Here is a 22,352-nt window from a genome sequence, read left to right as displayed (position 1 = left end):
ATAATGTTGCCTACTCTTAAGTCTTCTATTTAACATTGTGCAGGAGATCCCAACCAGTGTGGTAAGACAAGGCAGAGAAAGGCAAAAGGTTTGGAAAGACAGAAAAAAAATTTTTGTTATTTCTGGATGCTATGATTGTCTATTTGAAAAAAACCCCAAAATGTACAAGTAAACTATTAAACATAGTAAGGACCTAAATAACAGTGACTGGATATAAGCTCAAACTAGAAAAATTAATTGCATTTTAATATCTCAGCATCAAACACCTAGAAAATGAAGTAACAAAGATATCACTTATATTAGCATCAAAAATATAAGGTACCTAGTCTAGCAAAAAACATGTACTATCTTATGGAGCCAATTTTAGTACTTTGCGGAAAGTCACCAGAGGACCCAAACATAATCTCATATATATGAAAAGTTGATATAAGCCAGCAGTAGCATTAGAGATCACAGGAAGTAAGTGGTTCTGAGACAATTGGTTTCCATAGAGGAAAAAACGAAATTGAGTCTTGTTTTGTACCATACAAACAAATCGATTCCATAAAGATTAAGGACTTTAATGTGAAAATTGAAACTTGAGATGTTAAGAAGAATTTTTTTTTACCTCAAGTGTTAGTCAATAGATACTATAAAGGAAATGAAAAGCCACTCATTTGGAAAATATACAGTCACACTCTGTTATCCACAGAGGATTTGTTTCAGAATCCCTGAAGGTACCAAAATTTGAGGATGCTCAAGTCCCTGATATAAAATGGCGTAGTCACTGCATATAACCTGTGCATGTCCTGTCGCATACTTGAAATCTTCTCTAGATTACTTATAATACTGAATACAATGTAAATGTTGTGTAAATAGTTTTTATACCATATTGTTTAGGGAATAATGACAAGAAAAAAAAAGTCTATGTATGTTCAGTACAGACACAACCATCCTTTTTTTTCTCCAGAATATTTTCAATCCACAATTGGTTAAATCTGAGGATGTAGAAGGCTCAGATATAGACGGTCAACTGTGTTTGCAAAAAAATATAACCAAAAAAGAATCAGCATTCTAGAATATTTCCACTCTTATGAATCAGTAAGAAATAGGCAAACAACCATATAAATATAGACAAATGGCATAAATATACTCTTCACAGAAGAATGCTAAATGTCTAACAAACCTAGGAAAAAGACAGGAAAATACAAATAATTCAGACTATAGTAAGAAATTATTGAAAACTATTAAATTATTAGAACTTTAAAAATCTGATAATACTAAGTACTTGGCAAGGGTGAGGGACAAGGGGTGTTCTTATTCAATGTTAGTGGGAGCATAAATTGTCACAACACTTTGGAAAACAATTTGGCTTTAGGCTGTAAAGTTGAATATGTGCATACCCTACAATTTAAGAATTTCATTCCTGATATATATTCCAGAGAAACTCTTACCCTCATGGCCAAAAAGACACATAGAAGAATGCTCATAATAGCAGAACTCGTAAGAACAACTCAGATATCCATTAACAGGAAAATGAATAATTTGTGGTATAGTCATACAACTGAATATTATATATACAGCAGTGAAAATGAATCAGTCACATGGATGCATTTTTACAACATAATTTTGAATTTAAAACAAGCAAGTTGTGGAAGAATACATACAGTGTAATACAATTTCAATAAAGCTCAAGTCAAGAGAAATTAATTATTTTGTTTCTAAAAAATATACAGTTTAAAACAAAACGAAAAAAGTAATTTAAAAGGGGAAGATTAGAATTTTTATTTTTCAGCTGCATGCTCTGACTCCCAGAACAGAATTGTGAGCTAGCTACTAGCATCCTGGGCTTGTCAAGACTGAATCAGGCCAGATCCACAGCACAGCTTTCTGGATGATCATCATTCTATGTAAGGAGCCTGTGGGAGGCAGACATACCCAGAGCTCCAGGTATGAAGGTTGGTAGAGACTTGAATGAAACAGGTCTGTGCATGAGCTCCAGAGTGGAGTGCTGACCAGAGACCAGAGAACAAAAGGCAGGGACCAAAACCCAGCCAGTCCAGGGGAGAGGCCCTGCACACTGCTATTGAGAGTTCCTGCCCCACTTTCTCTAAAGCCCCTTGAAGGCCCCTAGATCATCAGTGAGGATGAAGAGTACATCAACAAAATTGCAGGGAACACTGAATTAGGACTTCTCACAGATTCTAAGGAGGTGCAAAATCACATCAAAAGAGATAGATAGTTATGAACCACACGGCAAAACAAGACCCAACTTGGAAAAAAAAATACACACCAATACATAATCGGAGAAGCCTTCAGCATTACTTACAAAAAAAAAAAGGTTAAAAACAAAAAACAAAAAAAAGACATGAGTCTAAAGAACAAATAGATCATTTTTTCTCTCTACTACTATCCATTCCAAAAAATGTTATTGGCCTGGCGCAGTGGCTCATGCCTCTAATCCCAGCACTTTGGGAGGCTAAGACAGGTGGATCGCCTGAGGTCAGGAGTTCAAGACCAGCCTGGCCAATGTGGCGAAACCCTATCTCTACTAAAAATATAAAAATTAGCTGAGCTTGGTGGTGCATGCCTGTAGTCCCAGCTACTCAGGAGGCTGAAGAAAAGAATTACTTGAACCTGGGAGGTGGATGCTGTGGTGAGCCAAAATTGCACCACTGCACTCTAGCCTGGGCATCAGAGCAAGACTCTGTCTTAAAAAAAAAAAAAAAAGAAACGAAAAAAGTTGTTGACCTTTACATGCCAGTCACCCTAGGGTAGGTAGGGACTAAGATTTACCAGTCCTGGTGGTTGGGAGTGACATAGTGTGCTTTGCAATTTTGAGAGCACTGTTGGGCAAAAGTGAGCCAATATAAATGACTCTATTAATAAAAAGTCATTTTGTGTTGGGTTTTGATCATTTCACCTCAGCAAGTGGGATATTTACATTTCTCACAGGAAAAATCATGTGATGAGGACACAGGAACAATTGAAGAGCCAGTTGACAGTGGACCCAGGCAGAGGGTGAGAGGAAGAAAGGGCTGGAGAACTGGGCCATTCTATTCACAGCCAGTGGCTGCTTGCCTTTTGGCTGCACCATTGCAGCTGCATCCTGGTTCCTAACTGGTCATGAGAGTCCCCTGAAAGGGTTTTCCATGCACCAGCAGCTATGGGACCAGATGGAGATGTGGATAAGCAAACCATCGCATAGGTACCAGGTGTTCGTGTCTTCCCAAGAAGTGCAGATGATCCACACAGCCACATGACCTTTTCATGTACATGAAGCCAAAAAAAAAAATTATTATTTATGAGTTTCTGTTAACTTCATGTTAAATTACAAAATAAAGTTTAGCCATGTATAATCAAGGCAGGGGTTATACTCTAGCTGAATTCTGAAGGTGAACAGAAAATAATCCATGCTGAACTATAGAACTAGATGTTGGAAGAAATGGCAAGGTAGGAGTAACAACGGTACAGTTTACTGAGTGTTTACTATGTGCCGAGCACAATGCTAAGCATTTGATAGGCATCAGCTCATTTAATCCAATTTATAAGGTAGTACTATCATCACCATCCCCATTTTCCACAGGAGGAAACTCAGGCAGAGAGATGTGAGGTTATGTGCCCAAAGTCACATGTTTGTAAGTGTCAGAGCAAAGTCTGATTGACTTCAAAGCCCATGCTTCTTTCACTTTGCTCTATTGCATTTATAGCGAGGGGCAATGCTGCCTTCATCAGGACCCACAGGAAGGAATCTGATGGGGAGGGGGCAGGGAGCTGATGGAAATCATAGAGGAACCTCTTGGTGCATGGTTGGAGTGGAGAGCAAGGCAAGGCTGAACTGGGCATAGTCACCCTGAACCCAACACTTTGGGAAGGCAGATTCCTGGAAGCCTGCACTTGATTCCACTTCCAAAGATCCCCCAAAGTGTGTTTGACTACTGAAGAAAGGAAGACGCTGAAAAATAGGCTGGGCACCGTGGCTCACACCTGTAATCCCAGCACTTTGGGAGGTCGAGGCGAGTGGATCACCTGAGGTCAGGAGTTCGAGACCAGCCTGGCCAATATGGTGAAACCCTATCTCTACTAAAAATACAAAAATTAACCAGGCATGGTGGCAGGTGCTTGTAATTTCAGCTACTCAGGAGGCTGAGGCAGGAGAATTGCTTGAACCCAGGAGGCAGATGTTGCAGTTAGCCGAGATCATGCCATTGCACACAAGCCTGGGCAACAAGAGCTTCATTCCATTAAAAAAAAAAAAAAAAAAGAACTGTAGCCAACACAATTACAAGTTATTCCACTGAAAAAATAATTAAATTGAGTGATTCTGTTCAACCTGTGTTTGTCAAGTACAGTGTCAAGGGGAATCACTGTGGCAGCACAGAGACTCTCTAACAGGCCAGATTTTAGGACACAAAAGATTGAAAAAAGGATACGTAATCCTGGATAAAAGTCTAGCTAGAACCTGTGGGTATAATGCAGCAAAGAGGCTGAATCTGAAAAACAACAACAAAAAAATGCTCTAAAGACAGCAAAATAGTGTCTTGAAAGCTGCTGCTTTTGGATTGAGAACAAGGAAGGATAGGCCCAGTGTGTGTGGCAGATGGTATAATGTTAGATGACGAGGAAAGGCAGAATTCTCAGCTCTCAGCTTTTCTGTTTTCTCTATCAAGGGAAAACGATCTTCAATCTAGAAACATTAAATAAATATCTAGAAGGGACTGAATATAGATAGGTGGAAAAAATGAGAGAGTTGTAAGCCCAGGTGAAAGATGGAACATAGAATAGTGTCTTGCATGTAGCGTTACTCAATCAGAAGTTGCTGAGTTAAGCCCCTGTTTTTGAAATATCTTGCACATTGACGGGGCGCGATTGCTCACACCTGTAATCCCAGCACTGTGGGAGGCTGAGGTGGGTGGATCACTTGAGCCCAGGAGTTCAAGACCGGCCTGGGCAACGTGGCGAAACCCCATCTCTACTAAAAACACAAAAATTAGTCCGGCATGGTGGCACATGCCTGTAATCCCAGCCACTCAGGAGGCTGAGACAGGAGACTGTCTTAAACCTGGGAGACAGGGGTTGCAGTGAGCAGAGATCACACCACTGCACTCCAGCCCGGGTGACAGGGTGAGATTCGTTCTCAAAAACAAAACAAAACAAAACAAAAGGAATAGCTTGTACGTATGACCTCAGTCTTTGAAAACTCATGGAGAATTTTGGAACCAAAAGACTAAAGGTTTTGGAGCATATTTTCCACTTTTCATATGGCAAAGAAACATGAATTATGACCCTTGTCAAAATTCTAGAAACAATTATTATTATTATTATTATTATTATTATTATTATTTTGAGATGGAGTTTTGCTCCTGTTGCCCAGGCTGGAGTGCAATGGTGCAATCTCGGCTCACTGCAACCTCCACCTCCCAGTTTCAAGCGATTCTCCTGTCTCAGCCGCTGAGTAGCTGGGATTACAGGTGCCTACCACCATGCCAAGCTAATTTTTGGTATTTTCAGTAGAGACACAGTTTCACCATGTTGGCCAAGCTGGTCTTGAACTCCTGACCCTAGATGATCCCCTCGCCTCGGCCTCCCAAAGTGCTGGGATTATAGGCGTGAGCTACCACGCCCAGCCTAGAAACAATTATTAAAGAAATTGTGGGCCAGGCACGATGTCTGATCACAAGGCAGGAGATCGAGACCATCCTGGCTAACATGGTGAAACCCCGTCTCTACTAAAAGAAAAAAATACAAAAAAAATTAGCTGGGCGTGGTGGTGGGCACCTGTAGTCCCAGCTACTTGGGAGGCTGAGGCAGGAGAATGGCATGAACCTGGGAGGCGGAGCTTGCAGTGAGCCAAGATTGCGCCACTGTACTCCAGCCTGGGCAACAGAGCGAGACTCCATCTCAAAAAAAAAAAAAAGAAAGAAAGAAAAGAAATTGTGAGTATTTAGAAAGAATTTTGAGATTACTAGGAACCACTAGTGTTTATTGAGAAGCTGTGAAAAGCAAATGTCATTTCTTTTTCTGGGTGGAGATGCAAGGTTTGTAGTGCCGATGAACGTGACAGACATTGTGGAACTTCAGTTCAGGAAATTATTTTGACCTTGGTCATCTCTCTAACAGCCTCATAGACAAGATATAGCAATGTGGGCTGGATGATACCAGTTTGGTGCATATAGAGTCAGCTTCATCCAAAGGCTGAGAAAGGTCCCTAATGATGGGCCAGATGGCTGTCTTCCATGTCCAGTTCCATCTGATATTTTGCTTTCTAATATCACATAAATGTACAGGATGCCCATTTATCAATTCTGCAGAAATCTCAGAGTTAGGAGAAATGTGTCAGCTGGATAAAATATTCAAAAGAGATCTCCATAATGGGCCAAATAAATAAGGTGATATTTAACAAGATGCATATAAAGTCTTGAATTGGGTTATGAAAAAGATCAGTTGCACAAGTAGGAGATGAAGGTATCAGACTTAACTACCACCATTGTGGAAAAGCCAGAGTTCATTTACTGGTAAATAAGAGCCCCAGTGAAAATGCTGCTAAAAAGACTTCTCAATCTCTGGGCATAGGATGAAGGTGTGAGAGGGTCTCTCTATTTTGGGTTGTTTATATATTGTTTAATTCTAGACTGTCTTTAAGATATATCTTGGAAAATTAGAGTGTAAGCAGAATGGGCATCCTTCCTATGACAAAATGACAGACGATCTGGAGGCACTGTGAAAAGAGCAAACTTCAGTCAATTGAGACGTGTCCTCAAATATCTAAAGGTCTGTCATGTAAAATATACAGTGACTGTTTTCCATCCTCCTCCAGGGAGAAAAACTGGAATCAATGGCTAGCTGTCAACCCATTGAAGGCCAATAGAAAGTTTTCAGGACTTAAAAGTACACAGCCCTGCAGTAGACTTCCTGAACAGAAGGGAGCTCCCTCATCCCATGGATAATTATAGAGCAGTCACCTGTCAGGGAGGAATGGAGGGAATTCCTGCATTGGCTCATGGCTGGACCAGATGACCCCGGAGGGTTCTTCTACCATGTATATTGTATGATTTCAGTAGTGACAGTTCCCATTTATTGAGCTTATACTATGTGCCAGGACTGGGATAAGGGCTTTGTGTGCATAATCCCACTGCAGCTGCATGGTAGATAAAAAGACTGAGGCTTAGGAAGTCCATGATAATCACTCAAGCCCACAAAATGGGAAGTAGAGGAGTGGCATTTTGATCCCAAGTCTGAGTTCAAAGTGTGCATTCTTAACTTCTATATTCTATGTGATCTCTGGCATACATACTTCATTCTTTCATCCAACAACAAATGTCCGTGAATGCCTTGTTCTTTCCCTCCTCTCCCTGGCAAACTCACTCATCCATTTAGACTGAGTGCACCTGCTGTCCCCTCTCTGAGGCTTTCCCTTGCTTTCTCCACACACAATTAATTGCCTGCCTCCTGTGTTCTCACAAGAGGCATGTTGTATTCTATTTGGCTATGTTGGTTGTCCCCAGTGGACCATGAGCTACCAGTTACCTAAAGAGCTAGAAGCAGTGTTTACCCCTGTCTGGCACCACATACAATGCTTAGAAGATGTTGGCCCTCAATGTTTATACATTCGCTTGCTCAAACATTCATTCACTGAAGAAACCTAAGAAAGCATCACACCTTATTTCCCTCCCTCCTCCCTCTCTCACTTTAGTCCTTCACACACGACACTTCGCACATCATTCTCCTACTCCACCTCCTTTAATGTCCCTTTGTGTTCTACAGCATGAAGTGCAAATGCCTTAGCACTATTCTCTGTGATGAAATCATCAAAAAAATGCCAGGCCTCCTTGCCCACCCCTCCGTGCCCCTCAGCCCCCCCAATCTCTGTCTCCACCATCTTCTTCCCTATTCCCTCCTTTTTCCTCAAGTTGTTCCCTCTTCTTGAAAAATGCCCTCTTCCACCCTCATTATTTCCTCTCAGAAGTGTTCCTGTTCTTCCACCCCAGTCCCTTAGAAAGTCCAGCCTCACACCCTGATCAGGAAAATCCTCCCTCCCCCGTGTGCCCACAGTACTTTTTGTTGCTTTATTGTGATTGTTTTCTAATATTCTATTTTATTCTAGCTCTTTGAGTCCATCTGATCCAAAGAGCATCTAGTGATATCCTTTTTGGTAGGCACAATGCCTTACTATCTGCAAATTTCTCATGCAATGTAACATTATATATCACTGTATCTCCAGTACCTAAGGTAATACCAACACATAGGAGATGTCTGATAGATAGGTGTTATTAAGTGAATGAATGAAACAGAAGCCAAGCTCTGCATTCCAGCACCAGTTTGCCCATAAAGTAAATAATCTGGGATATTGCATATACAGTTCACCCTTCTGCATCTGCAAATTGAAAATATTTAGAGAAAAATTAAAATAATACAATAAAAGATAATACAAATAGAAAAACCAATACAATATGGCAAATATTGACATGGCATTTATATCATATTCAGTATTATAAATAATTTAGAAATTATATAAAGTATACTAGAGGATGTGTATAGGTTACATGCAAATACAGTCACCTCTTGGTATCTATGTAGGACTGGGTCCAGAACTCCTGTGCAGATACTAAAATGTATGAATGCACAAGACCCTGATATAAAATGACATAGCAGGACAGGCACGATGGCTCACACCTGTAATCCCAGCACTTTGGGAGGCCAAGGCGAGAGGATCATCTCAGGCCAGGAGTTCGAGACCATCCTGACCAACATGGTGAAACCCCATCTCTACTAAAAATACAAAACTTAGCTAGGTGTGGTGGTGCACACCTGTAGTCCCAGCTACTCAGGAGGCTGAGGCAGGAGTATTGCTTGAACCCAGGAGGCAGAGGTTGCAGTGAGCCAAGATCGTGCCACTGCACTCCAGACTGGACAAGAGAGCGAGACTCTGTCTCAAAAAAAAAAAAAAAAAAAAAACAGGCACAGTATTTGCATATAACCTATGCACATCTTCCCATATTTTAAAATCATGTCTAGATTACTCATAATACCTAACACAATGCCTACAAATTACTTCATTTGTATGGATCAACATAGTACTTGAAGTGCAGCAAATTTGTGTTTTTTGGAACTTTGTGAAATATTTTTTTCTGAATATTTTTTGATCCACAGTTGGTTGAATCCACAGATGAGGAACCCACAGATTTGAAGAGCTGACCGTACTATGTCATTATATATAAGGGACTTGAGCACTCATGGCTTTTGATATCCAAGAGGGGGTCCTAGAACTAGTCCTCCATAAATACTGAGACATGACTGTAAATCTTTCTGGGCCCCAGTTTCATTATCAATAAAAAGGTGGTCCAGGAGACAGGGAGAAAAGGGAACTAATTTTTATGGATTTCTTGCTATGTGCAAGGCAACTAGTCATATTATTTACCTTAAAAGACTACTTTAGCAGGAGGGAGGGAGAAATATACATAGCAGTGAAGACACAGTTAAGGATCAGACACAGTTAAGTTCAGGCTCTAGCTCTGCTGCTTACTGTGAACTTGGGCAAGTTTAATCTTTTAAACCTCCATTTCTTCAGCTATCAAGTGGTGATGATAAGTGTATCTACAGAAAAGTTTGTTATGAGGATTAAATTAGATGCTGCATGTAAGGTACATAGCCCATCAACATAGCCATCCTCATATCGTATTGCCTATGTGTCTTCTCATTCCAGTTTAACTAGTGAAGAAGCAGAGGTTCCGAGAAGTTAAGCAACTTGCACAAGGTCACACAAAGCTTCTGTCTGCCTTGTTTTCCTCTCTGTGTATAGGACCCTCCAGGATAAATCCTTCTAGGATGGCCATGAGCATTTGCCATACAGCTCGTGTTCTCCCTTCAGGGTGAAATATTCAAAAGCCACCTTTTAACATTTTAGTACCTAGATATTTAGTGTCTAACATTAAATATCTAAGAAACAGTGCCAGTTTTCTCATGATTCTTCTTCTGTTTAATAAAGGTCATAATCTAAGTAATAAGAATACATGGATATAACTTTACCCCCAGGAGACACAAAGCTAATAACTTCTTTTGTTATTATTTGACTTTTCTTTGTTCAAAAAATCAAAATGCCAGTCAACACTCCTCTGTGACCAAATGTGGCATGAGCTTCCCTGCCCCATGGAAGGAGCCACAGGCCACCTGGGCACTCAGTAGGCATTTGATCTGGGGGAAAAAAAGAAGAAGGAAATGATGACCAGCAGCTAGGGTTGTCCTTGGTGAAGAATGTGATGCATTTACATGTATAAGTTTTACAAAGAATATACGAGTAGGCAAGGGGAGGGTCGTTTGTGGTGGGATGTTATCATGGTTATGTGACCATTGGAACTGGAGTGGTCATGCCCTAAGTGTCCGAGAAGACCCCCCCACACACGTTCCCAGAGCATGCACAGGTGGGTTTTATTTGTCATGCCCATAACCTGGAGGCATCTACAGGGTGTCAGGGAGCTGCTGCCTGCAGAGCCCTTCTCACTACAAACATAACCTGCTAAAGTGGCTCAAAGCAGTTTGATCATGGGGAGAGAAACGCCAATCTAACCCATTTGCTGTTGATTTCTTAAGCAGATTCAGGCGCACAGGATGAAGCACAGCTTTTGCAGGAATGGTTTAAGCTGGTTCTGGAGAAGAATAAATTAATGCGATATGAGTCGGAGCTCCTAATCATGTAAGTAAGGCAACACAGATACCAGTGAGTCCTAAAAGCAAAGGGGCAAAGCGGGGTGGCTTACCCTCCTAGGCTGAAGTCTAGGGACTTTTTCTCCTTGTGCATACAGAATAGTGATTGAGGCAAATTGATATTTTATGTCTTGCATATCATGCTGGCATTAGTGCAAAGAATCTTTAGCTGTCTGTTCTCTCTGCAGAGTCCTGTGGCTTAAATACATTTTGGGTAATGGGTCTGGAGCTGAAGGTCATTTGGATAAGGCATTTTCAATCCATCTCTCTTCCCTGGGCCCATGTTAAAAGAGTGATCACACACCTGCAATGGGAAGGCTGTGTCTGGCCTCTGAGATAAATCTTGGGAAGGACTCAGTGACATATGCCTGACCACTTCCTGTGGCTTTAAGAGAATGAAGAACTAAGATCTGGCTGGCTGTCCTCTCTAAATGCAGTTGCAGCCTCGTTGGGAGATCAAAAAGTGGAGATGGATCTCACCACATTCTGAAAAAGCTGAAGGCCACTAAACCTGTCATCATTCTAGAGAGAAAAAAGTAACATGTAGTATAAATTTAAGTGCCACAAGTCGTGCTGGGTGCTTCCATTTATGCTGTATCATTTCATTCTTGCCCCAACCCCAGGAGGTATTTTAAGGACTTTTGAAGGGGTGTAATAAATACTACCACTCTTCCCTGCCTGGGTTCTGAGCCAGGTGAGAAATAAGACAACCAAGTCAATAGATGGAACATCAAAATATTATCTTTATTACCAATAATGGCTGATATGATAATGGCTTGTACATGGCTAAGTATGACAGCCCAGATTGGCTTGCTACCTGTATTCGTTTCCTAGGCTGCAATAACAAATTACCACAGACCGGATGGCTTACAGCAGAAATTTATTCTCTCACTGTCTGGAAGCCAGAAGTTCAAAATCAAGGTGTTGGGAGAGGTGTGTTTCCTGCAGAAACACGAGGAAGGACCTAGAGAAGGACCTGTCCTAGCCCTTTCCACTTTTTCCAGCTCTGGGCTTTCCTGAGTTTGTGACTGCCTCACTCTAGTCTCTGCCTCTGTCTTCACACAGTCTTCCCTGTGTGTCTGTGTCTTCTCTTCTGCTCTTATAAAGACACTTGGGTCATTGGGTTTATGACCCACTGAGAAAATCCAGAATGTTCTTATCTTAAGGTCCTTAACTTAAATGCATCTGCAAAGACCCTTTACAAAAAAGATCACATTCAGTTTCCATAGGTTAGGAAGTGGACATGTCTTTTAGGGGGTCACCATTCAACCCACTACACTAACCAACCCCAGAAGTAGACATATACCTACCTAATCACAAAAGGTAGAAGACTCACCTGCTCCTTAGGGGCAAGGCTGTTATCCTAGACCAGTGGGGTTCAGCCAGGGGCAATAACCTTAGAGGATATTTGGCAATGTCTGAAGACATTTTTGTTGTCATATCTAGGGGCAGGGATGCTACTGATATCCAGTGAACAGAGGCCAACGATGCTACTAAACATCCTACAAAGTACAAGACAGTCCCTCCCAACGAAAAAGAATTATTTGGCCTAAAATGTCTAAAGTGTCAAGGTTGAGAAACCTTGCCCTAGAACTATGGCAAGGCTTATTGAGAACAAATGTTTGCTAAACACTGAGCCTGAGAGAGAAAGAGAGGAGTGAGTTGAGCTCACATAGTCTATTTTTCCCAAATGTACCTCCCCTGGGGTGAGAATGAGAAAGGGTAGGGTTGGGAGAGGTGGCCCAGAGTTACATTCATTGAGTTCCATTGACATGGAAGGTAATGCCAGGAATTGGGAAGAAGAGGGGTCTTCTCTAGTGATGATTTGTTTCATTATAACCGTTTTTTTTTTTTTTTTTTTTTTTTTTTTTTGAGACAGAGTCTCGCTCTGTCACCCTGGCTGGAGTGCAGTGGCGCAATCTCAGCTCACTGCAGCCTCCACCTCCTGGTTTCAAGTGATTCTCCTGCCTTGGCCTCCCAAGTAGCTGGGACTACAGGTGCACACCACACCCAGCTAATTTTTGTATTTTTAGTAGAGACAGGGTTTTACCATATTACAGTGTCTGCATTGAGGCCGGGTATAAATGATAAATTATAAAAATGTAAAAATTATTTTAAAAGTGTAAAAAATGTATCAAGCGCATTCTATGCACCAGGAACTATGCTGGGTTCTGTGGAAATAAAGATGGATAAGGTCATAGACTCTATCTTCTAGGATCTTGTAGTTTTGAGGGAAACAGATAGGCACATGCATAGCACGGTAGTAATAAGAAAACACAGAAGAGCTCCATGGTGATAGAAGGGTCTGCCTGAGAGTCAGGGAGGCACAGCTGCTGCCTGCGTCCCATAACTGCAGTTTCCCTGGTCAACACGCTGTCGGAAGGACTTTCCTCTCCAAAGGAGGGTGAATAGGAAAACTTGGGCATGTGAACTAGACAAAGGCTGGTAGGAGCTCTGCTAAAGGATGGGTTTTAGTTTGGAGAAAGCCCTGAATGATCATGGAGAAATGTCTTATTGGTATCTTGATTCAATGCTTTTGGGAACCAGATGCCAAGACACTTCAAAGAACAAGAGGTCTATTGGGGAAAATGCCTGTGAAGGGAGAGGGAGCAGGAGGAAGTGAGAAGTCTTCAGACTCCACAGCAGTTCTTATGCCTGTAAAAGGAGAGTGGGGAGGGAGAAGAATTGGGCAGGAGGAGCCCCAGATGTGGCGCAGGTCTAAGAAAGTCTTGGCTAGGTCAATGGGAACATCAGTGCAAAGACCGCCCATCGAGGAATTCCATGCAGGGCAGGAACAGGGCAACTGCAACACCTCCTCTGTGCTCGGTCTGCATGACATGGAAGTGGATCTTGCAGCAGTGAGCTCACTATGCTTCTCCCAGAAGTTCTCTTAAAGGAAGATCTGACTGGTCCATCTCCATTGACTACCACAGTGGGCCACAAGAAGTTCGGGGTTGATAACAAGAAGCAGGGACCTTGGCTCATGTAGTAGCAGATGTAGTAAAAATAACGCCAGTAACAGGGTATAACAAAGTGACCCCAGCACTCATAGGGGCGATGCATGATACACATGCAGATGGCAGGTGGAGGCTGGAAGAGAAGACCCCACCAGGTCACACCCAGGGATCTAATCTCAGCCCTCACCCTCTTCAAGTCTCTGTTGCAGTGAACACCCTTGACCTTTCTCTTTTCTCACAAAACATCCCTTGCTTGTCTCTGTGATGGTGCATTTCTTGTTTTGTTCTTCCAACCTTTGGATGACTTCTTCCCTGGCTACCTTTTTGTTTGGCTTCTAAGTGTAGGTATTTCCAGGCTTCTGTCTTCAAACTTTCTTTCTCTATAGCCTTCCTTTTAGGGATCACACAACTTCAACTCTCACCTCTGACCACTGCCACATCTGTGTGTGGTCCTCAGTTCTCCTGAGAACTCCAGAGTGGCATTGGGGAGCATCCACATTACCACATGGGCTAGCCTGTGGGGAGCTCACACACCCACGGTGATATCCATGGGGCATCCCCCAGCATGGAAAACGTAAGTTCCACCTTCACCGAGGACTCACTTCATTTCTTGACTTTGCTGCTCCTCTCAGTGGAAATGCTGAGGCCCCAGCACCCAAGCTTGTCTACCCCAAAGCATCACTGACTCCACCTCTCCTACAGCCAGCTGGAGAGTTGCTTGAGTTTTAAGGTCCTCACCCCACCCAAACAAAATATGCACTTTTGTTTCCTCCATTTTGTTTTCTCATGTACCACAGTCAGAGACTCGGGCATCATTGGAGATAATGCTGTAAGTCAAGTTACTCCTAAAAGAGAGAAAAGCTTTTGATTGTCATTGCTTCTTCCCGGGCCTATGCTAGTCATTTCTTCACTATTCTCCTCATCCCCACCCCATCCCTAAAGGGTGGTCTGGATGGCCTTCCGAAGCCTACTGAAAGCCCATTGCAGCCTTCAGCTGCTCCCCCTGGTCTCTTGAGTTCAGTGTATCTCAGCAGTCTTTCCAGGTACCTACAGAGATCCCAGCAGCAGCAGAACCTTCAGTTTAAAGACAGGCTAAGGCCGGGTGCAGTGGCTCATGCCTGTGATCCCAGCACTTTGGGAGGCAGAGGAGGGCAGATCACCTGAGGTCAGGAGTTTGAGACCAGCCTGGACAACAGGGTGAAACCCTGTCTCTACTAAAAAGACAAAAATTAGCTGGGTGACAGATGCCTGTAATCCCAGCTACTCGGGAGGCTGAGGCAGGAGAATCGCTTAAACCTGGAAGATGGAGGTTGCAGTGAGCCAATACTGTACCATTGCACTCCAGCCTGGGTGAAAAAAGCAAACTCCATCTCAAAAAAAAAAAAAAATTAGCCAGGCATGGTGGTGCATGCCTGTAATCCCAGCTACTTGAGAAGCTGAGACAGGAGAATCACTTGAACCCAGGAGGCGAAGGTTGCAGTGAGCTGGCGCCACTGCACTCCAGCCCAGATGACAGAGTAAGACTCGGTCTCAAAAAAATAATAATTGTAATAAAAAATAAAGATAGGCTAAAACTCCAGTTTTAATAAGGAAAAAAGAATGTTGTAGCTACTCTCAATGGGCTTATTCATCAATGTTTCCTCACAAATCTATAGTGTTTATAAAGTTTAACATTTTATCACCCAGGGCCCAGGAACTAGAATTAGAAGATCATCAAAGCAGACTGGAGCAGAAACTGAGAGAGAAAATGCTCAAGGAGGGTAAGTATGCTGATGTCTTGGGTCCTCGTTCAGAACTTTCACCCTGAAAGGCTCTTGAGCAAGAGTGTGCCACAAATCCCAGAGTGGGGTGCTCTTCCTGCCTGCCAGCCTGCGAGTCAAAGGAAAGTGCAAAGCCAGCCTGCCTCCCACCAGCAGCACCACAAGCCCCATTTAGCCTCATTCACTTGGACTGTGAGGGCAGTGCTTTCCCCCATCACATGTGGCAGTAGGAACAAAGTCCTGTGTTCACTTATTCATTCACATATCCACCCATTCATTTAACACACATTTACTAGGAACTGTGGGCCTGGTTTATGATGAAGAGAAACCCCTGCCCTCTAGGAGTTTGTGGTCTCACTGGGGAGACTAACACCCCCAGTCCAGTAATGCTAGTTCAGTGAGATGAAGGCCATAACAGAAGGGCTTTGGGATCACAGAGAAAGGCGGGTCTAGTGCTGCCAGGCACTAGAGCTGGTAAAGGAAACATTCCCTCCCAGCGTGGGCAGGGCCAGGGCATCACACATGAGAAAATGATTCCACCAGGAAGGAGGGAGAGTGAAGATAAACCTAACTGACATCTTACACTGCTATATGCAGTTATTAGTTCCCGCCAGAAAGGCATATTCACTGTTTTGTGCCTGTGTGTTTGCAGTGCCAGATCCACGCATGACTTTCCTATATTCAGACCTAGATCTAAAGAACAACTTAAAGAATGTCTATACTTCATGGATATCATACTGCACCTACCTTATGAGGTTGCCCAGTATAGGGCAAGTACTGAGCAAATATTAGGCATCATTATCCTGATTTCTATTTACGTATTTTTGTGCCCAGTTTTACAAATTAGAAAACCAAGTCTCCGAGAATTTAAATAACATGCTCAAGGTGAATGGTAGGGCTAAGATTTAGGAATAGATCACAGATCAGGGTCTCCTGTTCTTTCCCATATGGCAGTGATTTGCAGGCTGTTTCTTTATAGCAACAGAACTCTAACAAAATCCTTATGCAGCAGCACTGTACAGACTAAAGTGGTATAAATCATTTTTTATATGTCAGAGGGGCTTAGATGGGTCCATCCACGACAAGCCTAAACTGAGAGAGGATTTTTTATTTTAATTTTTCTGTGCTGTTTATTAAATGAGTAGTAATCCTGGACTTAATAAACCATAGGGTCTAACTGATATCTAACTTGTATATCAGATTTGAAAAGTTTAATTTGTTCTGTTTCAGGATACTAAATAAATACCACCAAAGACTATTTGCCACCTTTGATTCTTTTTAAAAAAATTCTTACTAAGGAGTGAAGGTCATATGTTTTCCTCACCCCTCTCAGATGTATCCAAAAAATGTAGTTTCTTTATTCTGTCTGTACCTGAGCTCATCTTCCGCCTACGCATCCTCCCGCTAATTAGCAAGGGAAAAAAATAGGAACTCTTTATCCCTCCATGGTAAACTTAATCTGATGCAATAACTTAAACAGTCCTTGTAGGAGACGCTTGGTCTCTTTGGGATGAAAATGTGCAGTCTTGAAGATGCTACCCCTCCCTTCTGCGTCTCTCCCCAGGGTGACTGGCAGGTAATGGGAAGAGGCAGGTCTGTGTGACCTTGTGGCATTAGGACTTTGTGTGGAGTGCTCTGCTTAGTGAGTCCCCACATGGCATCCCCCATCATTGGGCTGCAACTCTCTCTGTGGCATCTGCAGCTGAGGTGTATGCTGGTCTCATCCGTAGCCTGCCCACTCTCTCAGCGTGCCTGGGTGCCTACAGGCATTCCTGGCTCACCCAGCCTCACTTCAGCACATCTCCCATTCAGTGCGGCCAGACAGTTTCTCCTGTGGGGTCACTTTCCCCCATGGGGGAGCCCTGTGGCAGGTCCACCAGCCAGCTGTCTTTGGTATCAGTGGGGCAAGTGTACCCTTCTAGGCTCCACCATGCCACATACAGCACACCAAGATCTGGGGGACCACACTCAGACCCTTCTTCTCTGCCCAACCATGAAGTACTGTCCTATGTTTATACACAGGGGTGCCCTTTAAGCTGGCTTCTTTCCAGAATTCTGAACAAGGGCAGGGCAAGAGTCCTGTGCCCATCCATCTCCCACTCCCACTGTTCCCATCAAATGAGATATGACATTTCCTGCCCCCTGTGGGGCTTCCAAGGCCCAGAATGGAGAGACCGAGCCTGGGGCTCTAATCCTCTGCCCCTCCTGCTTCTCTCTTCTCTCTGCTTAAAACTTGAGGTGCAAAGGGGTGGTGTTTCTTTGTCTCCCTTTCATCAGACCTACCTGCTCCCTGGCCCAGACCTCAGAGCTAAGCCTGATGAGGGACAGTGGCACCCTCTCTTCTCTGGGATAAGGCTCCTCACCCAGTCCTCCATGGGTTAGACAGAGGGCTCTAGGAATTTAGAAAGACTTCTCCTAAGGCAATCATCTGCTTGACAAGACTTAAATCTGGCCTCAGAATCCTGTGTTCTGTGGCCAAAGCTCATTACTACTTGTTTCCTACTCTCTCTTTTCATTTTCTAACAATTCTATCTCCCCCAGGCAACTGAATGCCTCAGGCCAATTATCAAGAAGGTCAGGTATTCGAGAAGACAAAGGGAAAAGCAAAGTCAGTGTGGAAACACCTTTCTATCAGACAGTTGTAGCCTCACTTTGCTTCCCTGTGGTCCCTACACAAAAGGCTACAGTTTGTCATTAACTAAACATGAAAAAGATTCTGGCTGGGCACTGTGGCTCACGCCTGTAATCCCAGCACTTTGGGAGGCTTAGGTGGGCTGCTCACAAGGTCAGGAGTTCAAGACCAGCCTGGCCAACATGGTGAAACACTGTCTCTACTAAAAATACAAAAAATTGACCAGGCGTGGTGGGAGGCGCCTGTAATCCCAGCTACTCAGGAGGCTGAGGCAGGAGAATCTGGGAGCTGGAGGTTGCAGTGACCTGAGACCACACCACTGCTCTCCAGCCTGGGCAACAGAGTGAGACTCCATCTCAAAAAAAAGAAAAAAAAATTCTGGTCATTGAAAGAGTAGCCACTGGTGCAGCTGGTTTACTTAGAAACTTCTCACAGATTTCTTTGCTGTGGCTCAGATAGGTTTATGGGAACCACCTTTTTGTTGTTTTGTTAGTTTCTCTTTGGGGCAGAGGGAAGGTTGGGGGACTTGATAGGGTTTGGCTGGTATTAAATTCTTTTTGTTACAAAGGGGTTTTCCCTGTCACTTTGTACATATCTTCAAGATGAAAACTGAGTGAACTGCTTCACCGCACCCACCTTTCTCATCTCTCGCTTTAAGGGCAGTTCCTTGGTGTTAAATTCATTTCCTTGTTTTCTCCATTAAAATTAAAGGCAGACCAAGTCCATAACAACTGAGAATGTCCATGCCAAGAACTCTCCTGGGGCCCAATCTTCCCTGAGCCCAATGTTGTTTTTCCTTTTTTTCTTTAGAGAGCCAGAAAGATGAGAAGGATCTAAATGAAGAGCAAGAAATATTCACCGAGCTGATGCAAGTGATTGAGCAAAGGAATAAACTCGTTGATTCCTTAGAGGAACAACGCGTCAGAGAAAAAGTCGAGGACCAGCACTTTGAAAGCTTCGTATTCTCCAGAGGCTGTCAGCTGAGCAGGACTTGAGGAGGCCCGTAGTCCCTCTCCCTGGCTGCACATTGGGACCGGATCAGGCCAAGTTCACCACACACCCTCGTGGGTCCTTCTGCAGGATTTATCATCCCTGGAACTTAAGTTATACCCTACTGCATTTTTTTAAATTAAAATTCTCTTGCACGCATGGCAGCTTCCCAAGGTCCTTCCAGAGATTATAATGAAGAAAACCCAAAAACTCTTTGGCAATTGGCAGTCAACTTCAGCCAGGCTGTTAGACTGGAGGTGTTGTTGGCAGATGACCAGCATTGTTTTCCCTAGAAAGTGACACAAAGACTCGACTTTCCTGCTGCTTTTATCATTTTCCTTCCCAATTCATTGAGTTACATACTTTAAGATTTTTGAGAAGCTGCCTTTCATTAATATATCCATATTTGCCTTTTTTGTATGGATGACCGGTTTCCAAATGTCAGAAAGAAGCAGCCGCAGTTTAAAGATTAGGTTAATATTTAAATTGTGTTTCCAGAGAAAGAGGAGAAACCTTGAGATTACTGATTACATAAAGCAAATAACTCATATGGCAGGTGTTAATTCAATCCAGGCTGAATTTCATTTACCAGGTGCATTTATAAGCCTTAATATAATATACATAAGCAATGAGAGCTTAATAGAACATTTGAGCCTTAATTTTATTTTAAGAAGAAAAGAAAAAAGGAAATAAAACTTTAACTTTATACCAGTGGGATTGTTAGTGTTCACCAAACACTGCTGGCTTAGAAAAGCTTTTTGTCCCCATGCTATGCTTTTTATGGACCCTGGAAAATAACGAAAAGCATTTTCAGAAAGAGAATGATGTTAAAGTACTTTTTAAGTAAGTGTTGATGACGGGGGAAAAAAAAAAAAAGGGAATTTCTTTTATTTGTTGATAAAATATTGATGATATTGGTGCTGCTACCGAAACTGAGCACACTAGGGTACAAGAGAAGGAATGCTTCTTGCTGCTGGTCTTCTTAGACTCACAGAGAGAAGTATCTCTCCCTCTCCCCAGGAACTCTACAGAGCAAGGACAAAACCACTTCTGACTTAGAGGGAGGGCTGAATGCAGTAACCCTATTTACCAAATCCCAAACTGGGTCATGGATTTTTTTAATGACATTTCAGTTTGAAAAGAAAGCTGGAAGATGGAGTTTGTGTGCTGACATGTTGGAATTCCTGGGGCATTATGACAGTTCCCATGGGGGCCAAAGAAGAGAAGATTTAATATGGTGATGTGTTGTCATAAAACATTTGATTGTTTTTGCTCAATGGGATTCTTTGAAGATTTAGTCTATTATTGATAAGAGAAACACTAAAGAACTCTTGGTTGTATATTTGGCTGCCCTCATTTCGGCAAGTGTTTAAATGTGTCATTAGACAAAAGGTGCTCTTCAACAGTTGGCTCTGACTGGAGACCAGATTTCTCTCAAATCGATCCATGAACCACTTCTGTCAGAGACGCTCTCTGCGCACACCAATGTGGCCAGCTGACAAGTCAGAAATTAGATGTATAACTGAATTTCCTCTGAGTTAGCCAATGCTTTGGGTTACATTTAAGTACATCCTTTCTGTGTTATACCAAGTTCCAGAGGCTGCAGTTCTTTTTCCTTTTCTTTCCTTCCTTCCCTTTTTTTTTTTTTTAAAATAAGAATCAGGTCTTCCAGTGCCTGAATTATATTATTAGGCAATATGAGGAGGCACCTACCTACTACCTACCTACCTACCTATGAAAACTGTACCACTTCTGGATATTTATCTATTTTTATTTATTTGTGTATTGGTGATAATTGATAATATCATTTCCTCATAATTCAGGTTTCCAGGTGTTATAATTTGGAGAAGACCTATTAGCACTAAGAAATTGGTACATAAGCTATTTAATATACAAATAACCCAGATGTTTGGGGCAGTGAGTTGTATAGTATTAAAGATTTCAGCTATCAGGCATTTAGAGGTAAGATTATAGATGCACAGGAATGTCAACTCATTGTAAGAAAAAGATTTATAATTTCAGTTTTCATTCTAGAATATGCAGAAATATTCAGACCTCAGGCTTTTCTGTCAGTTGCATAAAAGTGCATCCTTTGATGCTTGCATACATTTAACAGATGATGTTCAAAGTGTATCATATTTGAGTTGTTATTGTGCAAGAGAATTAATTGCCACTTATTTTAATTTGTTATATTTCCATCCCAAAGAATGAGTCTCCCAAGAGGGCCAACAGAGAAGGTGGTTTGGTCCCTAGCATTCTGTTAATAGATGAGAGAAGCAATTTGTTCACTTTCTTTCACAGGCTGTGCTCTGTGGTTTATGGCTCAGTTTTATCTGGCCAAGTTAAAACATAAACTTGATCCTTAACAGTTTTCTACATACACTGGTCTTTCTGTTTTACTAGTACATAAAAACCATTTCAACATTTCCAATGGACACAAATATTGTGTCTGTTGAACTATCTAAAGTGATTCCATTCCTTATTTGCAAGAGAGAGCGTTCTAAGACTCTCAAAGTGTAAAATACTGTACCTTTTGAAGACAGTTTATTTGTATGCAATATGAGTAGGATTATGATGAAAATGCACAGAGTCTGCACTGCCCCATAAAAGGGCACTAGTGAATGTGATCAAGGCCAAACTATATAGGACTCCAAATGGGACAGAAAGCCCAGGCTCAGATCATATTTCACAGTCAGTCTCACACAGTTTCTCAGTTAAATCAAAGTGTTTATGATAGTTATAAGGTCAGAATTGTACCTAAGTTGGGCCAAGAGGACATTTCTTAAGCTTGCTGTCCCAAACCATTGATTTATTGGTCTATTTATTTAACATCCTCTGAATGCCCATGGGATTCTGCAGCCCTGTGCCAGATGCTGAGATACAGAAAGAATATTAGTCCTTAACTCCACCTCCAAATAAATACAAAGATCAAGAAATAGGTACCATCCCCAAATACAAAGATGAAAAATCTTTTTTTATTATAAGCATCAACCTATTCTACTCACGTTTGTCTCAAGCATAAAGAATATCCCCCACTATCACAGTGCTTCTTTGGCAATAAAAATAAGTTTGTATTTCTAAAACTGAAAAATAATATCAGGTTGTACTGTTTCATTTAAATCTTGACTTTGGCAGTGCTAGGCTGCTTGGAATCAATCAATGCCAAGATGCACCATGTTAGTTGCAACTGAGAAAGGAAGTGGCAGGTGTTTCCAGCCCTGATGAGCTGCAATGAAATTGATGTTTTCTGCATTCTGGAGGCAAATGACAATTCAGCAGTGTCTCTCTTCCCAGGAAGCAGATTTACAGGCTTTTCCTTCCAAACTGAAAATG

At 42.3% G+C, this 22,352-nt stretch overlaps 1 protein-coding gene across 1 annotated transcript in view; it reads left to right on the top strand.

The window, feature by feature from the left end:
- Positions 1-19,178, top strand: part of MICALCL (MICAL C-terminal like) — a 59,790-nt gene extending 40,612 nt beyond the window's left edge. The window contains exons 6-8 of the mRNA XM_011973038.1: positions 10,570-10,669; positions 15,324-15,397; positions 18,840-19,178. Of these exons, the coding sequence (XP_011828428.1) occupies positions 10,570-10,669; positions 15,324-15,397; positions 18,840-19,024 (359 nt within the window). The 3' untranslated portion in view covers positions 19,025-19,178. The remainder of the gene's footprint in view (positions 1-10,569; positions 10,670-15,323; positions 15,398-18,839) is intronic.
- The last annotated feature ends 3,174 nt before the right edge of the window (positions 19,179-22,352 follow it).

Source organism: Mandrillus leucophaeus, unplaced genomic scaffold (assembly GCF_000951045.1).
Source record: "Mandrillus leucophaeus isolate KB7577 unplaced genomic scaffold, Mleu.le_1.0 Scaffold1332, whole genome shotgun sequence".
Lineage (NCBI taxonomy): Eukaryota > Metazoa > Chordata > Mammalia > Primates > Cercopithecidae > Mandrillus > Mandrillus leucophaeus.
This window is presented reverse-complemented; position numbering and strand designations above follow the sequence as displayed.